The sequence below is a fragment of the Carlito syrichta genome, unplaced genomic scaffold (assembly GCF_000164805.1).
Source record: "Carlito syrichta isolate Samal-C Ts95f unplaced genomic scaffold, Tarsius_syrichta-2.0.1 Scaffold199527, whole genome shotgun sequence".
NCBI classification, from domain to species: Eukaryota; Metazoa; Chordata; class Mammalia; order Primates; family Tarsiidae; genus Carlito; species Carlito syrichta.
Window position 1 is genome coordinate 264,099 of NW_007143623.1, and position 10,901 is coordinate 274,999.

The following is a 10,901-nucleotide window of genomic DNA, read 5'->3' on the forward strand; positions in this document are numbered from 1 at the left end:
GGGCGACAGAGTGAGACCCCAACCCAAAAAAAAAAAAAAAAAACCAAAGAGCAACCGTAAGCAAGATAATGCCTATCTCCTGTTTAAAACCCTTAAAGGTACTTGAAATAGAACCTAACTCCTCTCCTAGGCTATAAGCCCCACATGATTAGCCCTCCTGCCTAGCTGCTACATCTCACACCCATCTCTTCCTGGTCCAATAGCTCCAGCCACACTGATCTCTGAGTCTCTTGCTGACATCAAGCTTGTTGACACTGTGGGCCTTTGCACTAGCCATTTCCCTTGACTGGAACATTCATCCCCTTTTTGTTGGCATGGCTGGTTCTTTTTTGTCATTTAGGCCTTTTCTGAATGCACATAGTCTCAGAGAGGCCTTTCTTAACACCATGCTACAGAAGACACTCAGTCATTTTCTAACATAACCTCCTATTTTACTCTTATACACTGCTTTTATTCCAATCTGACAGCTCCTTGTTAATTACTTTATGCATTCAACAAATGTTTATGGATTGCTTCTTGTGTCAACCAGACTAGGCATGTGCTTATACTCCTTGTGTAACATGTCTGTCTCTCCTGAGTAGCTTGCTAGCCCATGAGGACAGGGGTCTTGAATATAGCCTCAGAGCCTGGCATGGAGGAAGCATTTGATAAATAGTTGATTTGCAGAATGAATAAGAGCCACAGGTAATATGTACTCAGGAAATCAGAATGGCCGATACAATCTCTTGCTTAGGTTTCATGGCTCTGAGGCAGCCAATATTCCCAAGTGATTCCAGTGCTGGAACAGATCATCCGATGTCTGCATTTTTCGAGGCCAGCCATGACTCCCTTCCTGCTTGTATATCCAGCTAGCATTTATTAAGGGCCTCTTACGTATAAGCCTATGCTTGGCATCAGTCTGTCCTGTCCAGTTCACCCAGCTGCTGGTACTCAGCGGTCATCCATGAACAGGCCAACAGGCTGCCCTGCCCTAGCTAATGACCAATTGACCCTCTGTGGAGGATATCCATAGTGCAGCCAAGAGGCAGGTCTCCTTCACACATATGTAGCTCCCTTCTGCCAGGTTTCCCAGATATTCAGGGTTTAAGTACAACCACCAGGGACAACACTCAGAGTCAGCCATGTGCTGTCCCCAGAGCCTGTGTGCATTCACAGCCTCATTCCCCCAGCCGTACTTTCCAAGCAGTGTGTGCATCCTAGTTGCCTCTTCCCTGGCCCGACCTGATACTATCACAGGTTCCTACCATTAGCAAGTCATCCAGCACACTAGCCAAGAAAACAGACTATGGGCTCCAGCAGGGCAAGGCTATGGCATTCTACCAGCTCTGGGATCTTGGACAGGTCATTCCACTTCTTTGAGCCTCAGTTTCCTCCTCTGCAAAATGAGGACTATAACAGCACTGACTTTTGGAGTTGTTATGACTGTCCCCTCCAGTGCCTCCTGTGCCTCCCTGCCCTGAAGGCCCATGGAGTCTCACCAGTCTTAGCTCAAAGAACATGTGAGGAGAGATGAAACAGCTCTCTTTGGGCACCATTTCTATGGCTAATCTCATTACCAGAAGTTTTTTGTTGTTGTTGTTGTTTTGAGTTGGAGTCTCACTCTGTCACCCAGACTGGAGTGCAGTGGCCGCTCCTGGCCACCGCAACCTCGACCTGCTGGGCTCCAGTGATCCTTCCGCCTCAGCCTTCCCAGTAGCTGGAACTACAGGCATGCGCTACCACACCCGGCTAATTTTTTGATTTATTGTAGAGATGAGGTCTCGCCAAGTTGCCCAGGCGGGTCTCGAACCCGCGGGCTCAGGCAGTCCACTCACCTCAGCCTCCCAAAGCACAGGATTACAGGCTGAGCCACCGAGCCCAGCCATTACCAGAAATTAATAGCAAAAGAAAGAAGCAATGAAATGCAGGGCAACAAACAAATACAATTCAAATAACAAATATAAAGAGGACGGCACTAGGGATACAAAGAAAAATTAACATCATCATGGAAGAATGCAGTCAAAAGGGGGAGGCAGACCTGTAAACAAAACTGCAGAGCATTTGCGTGTTCCACCCTACACGCTATTACCAGACAGGTGAATCAGAAATACAGACAATGGAGTTAGTTATTACACTGGGTCTGGGGATGATTTGGATGAAGGGAAAAGATTATGAGTTTGGCTCCCTCAATTTCCCAAATGCTCTGTACCAACCAGGAGAGTGAGAGGGGGAGTCTGATCTCAAACAAAGGCTGATGGTGGATTCACCAAGAACAAACAGCTCCCCCTACAAATTTTCTTGGAGACCTCCTGTTGTAATCTATGCAGTATTACTTCCTCTTTCCCTGACACAACAACGTAGCAGTTGCAGTCCTAGGTTGCTGAATCTATCCACCTTTTGCCCTGGTAAGTAGCTCTCTGTAACCAGGAAAACAGCCCTGGCTCTCAGTCCTTAGGAAACACTGGAGAGCTTTCTCAGAAAAACAAAAAACAAAAAACAGGGATGTGTTTGTTGCCCTGAGTCTCCTGTTCTTTTGTGACACATAATCTTAGCTTCCTGGCATCTTCCTGTTCTCCACCAGCTAAATGTCCACTGAGGTAACAAAGATAGCGGCCAATTCCAAGAGAGTGAAGGAGCAACAGCAGCCATAGCTTGAACTAATCAAGGAATGAATGAACAGAAAGCATTTTGCAGGGCAGCCTTCAAAGTCTGGCTTTAGCTCACTGGCTACATGTCCCCTCCCTGATATGCCCTCTCCTGACTTCCCTTTCTGTTGTACTCCAGCAACCAGGTGACAGGCCAGCCCTAGCTGCAGCCAAGAATGAGGCCCAAAGGTCTAGGAAGGCACAGATAGTCTACTGATCTCACGTTTCAAGTTTCTAATGCAGCACTTTTTGTAGAGAAGGGAAAAAAACTAAAATAAAAAAAGACCTCTCTCTGGTTATGAGTCTTAGGTGGTAGGTTGGAATTGTCTTTTTTGTTCAGATCAGTGGAGTATGATGGTTAAGAGCATGGACCTCTGGAGTCAGACTGCTTAGGTTTGATCCGCAGCTCTGTCACTTAGCTATGGAACACTGCATAAACCATTCTACCTCTTTGTGCCTCTGTTTCTTCATCTATATCTGAGAATAATAACAGCACCTACCTCAATGGGTAGCATCAGGAAGAAATGGCTTAATATATGCAAAGCATTTAGGGTAGTGCCTACCACCATGTCTTCATCATGGCAAATCTGTTGACCCAGAAGGCCTGGAAAAAAGCTAGGTGAAGATGATCACGTCTTCAAATGGGTCCCGGGTGTATATTTCATTCAGGATCCCCGAGAAGCTATGAGAGATTTATTTTCATTGCAGAAAAGAGGTAATGAGCTATGGAAATAGCAATTACTTCCCCCATGTCAGCAGTAGTAAAGACCTGGCTACCCTGAGCAGTGCTTGTGAAGACGAACACAGTGGTCCTTGGTCTTGGGTATTGCTCTGGTGTGCTGCTGCCCACTGTTCTGCATCCCTAGGAGAACACCAACCAATGCTTCATTGATGGTCACTGCCCTGTCACTGAGTGGTTCACATCTCTTCACAAGATCCTTAGCCACATCAGGTCCTCTATACTGATGCACTATCTCTGCCTTCTCCAATTGTGCAGCTTATAAGGATCGTTGAGAGATAAAATATTATTGAGAGCAAGGTCTACGCATGAGAAGATTCAGAATCATCCCTCCAGGTCCCACATAGCTCCCAGCAGTCCAAGAAACAATAACAGCATCTAAATGATGGAAAATTCATTTGAAAAAGAATCTCCAAGAAACTTCTGAAAAAAGCCTCACTACTCAAATGGACTTAGAATCACAGGGCTGGCAGCAACTGCTGAGACCAGTGGCTTCCAAACTTGCTTTTGATCTCCAAAGTTATTGTTCAGTTGAAATTCACCTGAAGCCTAGAACATAAAACTGATGTAAACAGGGCTGCCCTGATGGAAATAGTACCTAAACTGCCTGCTTGGCACCCTCTCTCTACTCCCTCAGTTCCTGGTAGCCCCCAAGGCAACTCCAAGGAACCCCCTAGGACTCCACAAACACTGATGGAAAACCACTAATCCAGGCCAACCTCCCCAAGTAAATATGGAAAAATGAGTCCCACAGAAGTCACACTCTGGCACCTAAATGTAAATCCAGTTTTTTGACTCTGGGCTAACTCTTCCCACTTTACTTTGCTAGGGCTAAATTCATGGAAAATTGCAGTTTAAAGAAACAAGGCTCACTTCTGATCACCTAGAGCATAATCCCTGAGTATTTTAAAGGCCCCTGAACCAGCCAAGTAGGAAATACAGTCCAGCCCCACAGACTGGCAGAAAGAAGTTCGGAAATGAGTTGCAGAAGCACATCTGACAATTCCATACAGTTTCCGTCAGTTCTACAGGACATAAACAGGTCTTGAAAGCCTTGCGCTGTGTGGTTGTGAGAGACCCCAGACCAGGCAGGCCAGGAGGTGAATGCTAATGAGCTATGGAAATAGCAATTACTTCCCCCATGTCAGGCCCTATGCCAAGCTAAGGAGGATAAAGAGGTCTGAGATATTTTTAAAGTATTTTTACAGCAGAAAAACTTTCCTACAGACTCAATTATATAACTACCAGACTCCACCTCTGAACTGAAATTATCCACAGCCTTAGAAAAAAAAATTCATTTTTTCCTACAGGAGGGTCACAGGTTTCTCTCCACAGAAACTCTTAGCTGGATGGCCAGTGACCCAAGGCAGCTGCAAACCCTCAGCCCAGAGACCTTCTCAAGAGCAATTTGGAGACTGCCAAGAAGAATTCTATCTAAGTGGAGGGCACGTCATACTGCTGACCCAGCCATCACACGTGACATGGTGGCATCCAGGAAGATCCACCCTAGGGGGCCTCCCACCCCAGCTGTGTCAGCACACTTATCACTCCATTGTACCAAAATGAGGCTAGGATCACTGAAGGAGTATGAGGACATGTCCTTAACTCACAGTAACTCTGTTGTTGGCAAAGTGTAGACAGAGAAAGGCTGGGGCTAAGAGAATTAAGAACTTCACCAATGAAATGACAGCCAAAGTTAAAGAGGTAGACTTAAGAATATTAACTTACAGCCCAGGTTTTTGTCAGCCTGAAGATGGGAGCACTTTGTAATGCTGACACCACAGACATGAGAGAATGAAGGTTGTTGAGCTCTAGAAGTTTCTGAAAAAAGATATGGAATAGATTATTTTTCTGCTGTAAACAACAGAACAAAAACATGTTCAAGTGTTACCAAATGTCATATTTATGAAATTCAATTACACTTAAAATATCTCATGTAGAAAGTATAGTTCTAGGAAATTCATAGAAACCACATGCTTTTTTTCTCTTAAATTGTCAAAAAGTGAGTCTGCATCTAAAACACTTGCAAAATTTCATAAGCTGATTAGTCTGGTTGCTAGGCAGAAATGTGGCTCGGGATAAGGTTTGATAGTACACTTTAGGTTCTTTTATAGACACATCTGAATGCTGTCCCAGTAGGCTATTGTAAACTAAAACCCTGGCTGTGCCAACAGCATCAACGTGAGTCTTCTGTGATTACCTTAACACCGGAATGAGAAAGTGGTTGAAGAAAGATGTTTTCGATCTGCGTAACTCCTCTCAGCTGTGAAGGCAATGCTTAGGTTTCTCAATCACTTGACCATGCTTCTTTGAACCAGACCCCAAATTAATGAGAACATTTGGATTCAATTCTGTCTCAGACAAGTTGCCTACCACGAAGGACAACTGACTGAGACACAGTTGAGTGTAAGTGCTTTGGGAATCTTGCTAACAGAACTGGGGCCCTATTTCTCATTATTGGGAGTCAGTGAAGTTTGGGTTATTGAGCAAGTTCTATGGAACCAAAAGACCTGGTTCCAATCCCAGCTCCCAGTACTTGTGCGTCCTTCAGCAAGTCACCTAATCCTTCTGAGCCTTGGTGTCCTCCTATTTAACATGAGGAAGGCAATCACAGCACCTCCACTACATGAGACCGCATGTCAATTGCCTAGATCAGTGGCTGGTCTCAGGGCAAAGATGAGGACTCAGTAAGATATGAGTCTCAGTCTTCTTTATCTGGGAGACTTGTCTTTTCCTTCCCCGATCACTTGTCTTAGCGAGTTTCATGCTCAGATGCCACTTCCTCTAATATGCCTTTCCAGACCACGTTCCCAAATCTAAGCATGTTGGAGACGCCACCTCTGTGTCCCCACAGCAGTCTGTGCATAGTTTTAGCACACTGGATTATGCTTGCTTTTTACTTGCCTCTCTCTCTGGACCATGTGTCTGAGAACAGGGACAAAGTATTATTACCATTGTGTCTCCAGTACCCAGTACAGTGGCCAGCACATGATAAAGCCTAGTGAAACAAATAAAGGAAAAGTTCTTATGCCTACTCCCCACAGCTCCATTGGAAATTTTTCCCTCACCACACAGGTTAATATTTTGTTTCAGACATCGTGTAACATTCTCTAATTGTTTCCTGTATGTAAGAATAGACTCTCAGGGGCAACCCCCTCGTGTCCCTCCTGCTCTGGGAGCTTTTCTATCCTCTCAATAAATCCTGCTTTCAAAAAAAAAAAAAAAAAGAATAGACTCAGAATGAACTGAATTTTTTGTATATTTGGATTGCTATACCTATCACAGAATTTCTTTATAGAGCTGAAAAGCCTCTGAAAGATTATATAACCCACCCCTTTCATTTTATAGATGGGAAAACCAAGGCTCAGAGAAAGGAAGGGGCTTACACAAGGAAAGACCCAGGGAACAGTGTCAGCATGATGGTCCACCATAAGGAAAATGTCAGAGATTAAGGAGGAATCATATTGGAATTCGTGGGTGGGGACCATAAACTCACTTCCAGCCTAAAGCCCTAGAAGGTCTAGAACCACATCTCACTTTCTCTTGTGGCCCAGCACAGAACTGATTGACAGCAGTGTATATCATTAAGCCCAGCACCAGTTCCAAGTACTTCCGGAGAATACACAGAGGGTAAACATGGTCACTGCCCTTAACATTAACAGATTGATACACTTAACCTTCCCATGATGGGAAACAAAGCAGCTCCACTGAAGGCAGAGAGACATGGCTCTGATCCATGCTCTGCTACTGACTAGCTGTGGGGTCCGGAGCATGGACACTTCACCCCTCAAAGCCCCCTCTACCTTCTCTGCAAATGGGATAATAATAATATGAGCACTAAATACTATGTAAATAAAGCAGTTGCTATGGTACTTGGCTTGTAAGGGGCCTCAATACAGGGTAACTCACCTAGGACTTGGGTGGGAAGACAACACATGCACACATGAAGCAAGTAGTGAACCAGCCAGAACAATGCTGCAGCCAAGAGTCAGACAAGCCCAGGTGTTTGAAAGCAGCATGTGGGGAGGAGCCACCTGGCCATAAACATGGTCCAGGAAAGCCCATGAGGTGACAGAGCCTGGTCTGGCAGAGATAACAGCATAGGATGGGAAAGGTGATGTCCAACAAGTGGCAAGGACAGACCCTATCAGGCTAGGGGACAGGAGGTGGGAGTGAGAGGCTGTAAGGTCATCTGGCCCAGCCTCAAACTCAGGAGGGGGTGGGATGGGCTCTAGTGACTGGTGACAAAATTTGTGCAGGATGTGATGGTATCACAAGCATTGATGCTAACTAAAATCCATCAACTCCCAGCACTGGTTAAATCTAAAGCAGGAGGCCGGGCTCGGTGGCTCAGCCTGTAATCCCAGCGCTTTGGGAGGCGAGGTGAGTGGATTGCCTGAGCCCGTAGGTTCAAGACCCACCTGGGCAAATTGGCGAGGCCTCATCTCTACAATAAATAAAAAAAAAATTAGCTGGACGTGGTAGCGCGTGCCTGTAGTTCCAGCTACTTGGAAGGCTGAGGTGGAAGGATCGCCAGAGCCCAGCAGGTCGAGGCTGTGGTGGCCAAGAGCAACCACTGCACTCCAGTCTGGGTGACAGAGTGAGACTCCAATTCAAAAAAAAAAAAAATCTAAAGCAGGAGAATGGATGGGTTCCAGTGGTAGCCTCTGGGGCCTGCCTTGAGGAGAGACTATAAAGTCCAGGTAAGGACGACAGTCAGCTGCCAAAATTATGAGCGGGGGGGAGGGACATGCTGCCAGTTTGCTATGGGGTCAGAGGGCAGTCAGGCAGGTCTGACAGCTGGCTCTGCCTAGGGAGGTTAGGCCACAGCACCCTGTTTGAACGCTGGTTGGCAGACACAGAACAAAGCGGCTCCCAAAGTACTGAGGAAACACATTTTTTGAGACAAAGAAAGAAAAAGAAGGAAAAGGAAGGAAAAAAATAATAAAGCAGCTTACCTTGGCTATTTTCACAAAATGGCTCAGGATTTCTGCCCTTATTTTTAAAGTCTGTGCTGTTAGAATTTCTCGTACAACCCAAAAACTGACCTGTAGAGTCAAATACACACACGTACACACATACACACCAGAAAAGTTGTTAAATGCTGGACCACCCATGTCACCCTTTCCCACTGCTGCTATGGGATTTCCGAGAGGTCAGGAAACTGGGAGAGCATAGCCTAGGGCACATGAGGTCAAAAGTTCCTTTACGGCACCCAACCCCACAAATGGATTCTATGTTCTCAGCATCCTCTCTCCACATACACAGTGATGCTGAGAGAAAGAAGAACTTTCATCACCATCCAGTGGAATGTCAGGCCCTCATGACACACAAGTGTCTCAAAAGGTGCTACGGGGAATTTCAAGATGATTCCTGCTTAGAAGGATCCCAGTTGTGGGGAGACCATGGATGATGGATGGATGAACAGATGGATGGACAAGGGGATATGTACATTGGCAGTACCACACATGAGGTCCACATACCCAGGCAGTCCCAAGACAAGGAGGAATCACCAATATTTGCACAATTGTAACAAATTTAATTTTCTAGGAGAGATTTGTGCAGTAATTTAAATGATACAAAAGTGTCTTTCAAAGTTCCATAAAGTAATGCAGGTTAAGGGGCATGTTTTTCAGACACAGTATGTACCAAAAGGGTATGGTGGCAGCTTTGGTTCAGGAACTAATTCGTGCTTGACCTCGCACAGACATCAACAACCTGAACCCTGCATCTGATGGTGGAACAAGAAAGTCATCTCCCAGTACAGAGCTGACTCACATGGCACCTCAATGAAACACAAAAGGGATTTATGCCAAGAAATGCAAGGAAGTGGCTAGCTCTTCCTGTTTATGTTTCACTACTGTAATAAGAGTTCTATGAGAAACACAGATGCCCAAGAGTGCAATGATAGCATTGCAAAGAAAGATGGAGAGCCAGGCAAAGCATGGGGCATACGTAGAATTAAAAGGAAGGCAAGGCATCTAAAATGCCTACATTTTGTAAGGAAAAACTAAGTAAGGATATTTCAGACCTAACAAAGCAAGCTTACTGATGCAATAAGTTATATTCTCATTGTTGAAATGCTGTCACCTTTCAGAGAGAAAACAAGGAAAGAGAAGTCAAGAATCAACAATTTGCTTTTTTTTTTTATTAATCAGGAGCATTATAGAAATGTTTTCTTGGTGTAATTATCTGTGGTTGTCTCCAGGACATGCCTGGGTTTCCACAGAATCATTTTTTCCAAGGAATTGCCTACAATTAAGTTCAGACTCAAATGCTTACTAGCCAGTTATAGAAGAAAGTTTTTCTAAATACCAAATGGTATGCCTATAAACCTTATATTTTAATACATGCACATTTTTTATGACACATAATCCCAAGTGTGACTGTTTACATGGATAATTGAATAGATTCCTGCATGCCAAAACATCACACATATTTATGGCATAATTATAAAACACAACAAAGCTGACTCTGGATCTTGCAGCACATGGTGTGCAGAGGCAACTCTCAATCAACAATGCGACTCAACAGAGTTCCAAGAAGCCCATTGAGTGCAAACTCTAGGCACTGAAAGTCTAGACCTTTTTGATATGAAGGTGACCAAAGGAAGAAGCAGAATCCTCCAGAAATCACTATTAGAAGGCAGCTTGTGATTATGGTCACAGAAGAAATCAAACCAATGAACTGAAGTATGGGGAAGACAATGATAGAGGAAGGCTTCTTGGAGAAGGTAAGCCTTGAAAGACAGACTTTAAACAAGATAGGATCTAAGTGTGACCATATATACCACAGCCAGGGACAGACTGGAGTTGGAGCACTGGGGTTGGGGAAATGAGGGAGGATGAAGCTGGGGAGGGAGGAGAATGCCAGAATGAGGTTGAGAGGGCCTAGGGCAACAAGGAGACAAAAAGCTAAAACGCTATTCTACATGGGAAGTTTCAAAGGCTTCTGGGCAGAGTGACAGGTTATATCCTTTTGTAGGACAGGGACATCCATTAAAAAGCTGACATAATGGTCTCAGTGAGAGATGGAGAGACCTGAGCTAGGGCCATGATGAAGGAAATGGAGAGAAGGGGAAGATAAGAACGACATTACAAAGGTAGAATCAGCATAAACGTTTTTTATTCTCTTTCCTAACTACAAAATTTAACAGAAGCTTGATGAAGAAAACATGGGAAACAGAGATAAGCACAAATGACAAAAAATATTCGGTCCTACATACAGACCACCATAATAAGCATTGTGTTATATTTCCTTCTAGTCTTTTTCACATATATAGAACATACGTTTGACTTTTTCAATAAAATTGATATATATTAATCATATATCACAATAATTTTTATAAATGAATAAATATTCCCTATAATGCAATTTTTAGCAGCTCCAAATATTTCATCGTTTACTTATATAACTCCCTATTGTTGGATAGGTTGTTTCTAATTATTTTGTTGCAATAAACAATGCTATGGTGAACATTTTTTTTTTTTTTTTGAGTTGGAGTCTCACTCTGTCACCCAGACTGGAGTGCAGTGTCC

At 44.3% G+C, this 10,901-nt stretch overlaps 1 protein-coding gene across 1 annotated transcript in view; it reads right to left on the minus strand.

Moving 5' to 3' along the window:
• The window catches only part of RALGPS1 (Ral GEF with PH domain and SH3 binding motif 1), a 195,765-nt gene that overhangs the window by 164,026 nt on the left and 20,838 nt on the right, over nt 1-10,901 (minus strand). Inside the window, exons 3-4 of the mRNA XM_008051572.1 lie at nt 8,322-8,411; nt 5,092-5,184 (exon numbers count right to left, since the gene is read on the minus strand). Coding sequence (XP_008049763.1) covers nt 5,092-5,184; nt 8,322-8,411 — 183 coding nt within the window. The remainder of the gene's footprint in view (nt 1-5,091; nt 5,185-8,321; nt 8,412-10,901) is intronic.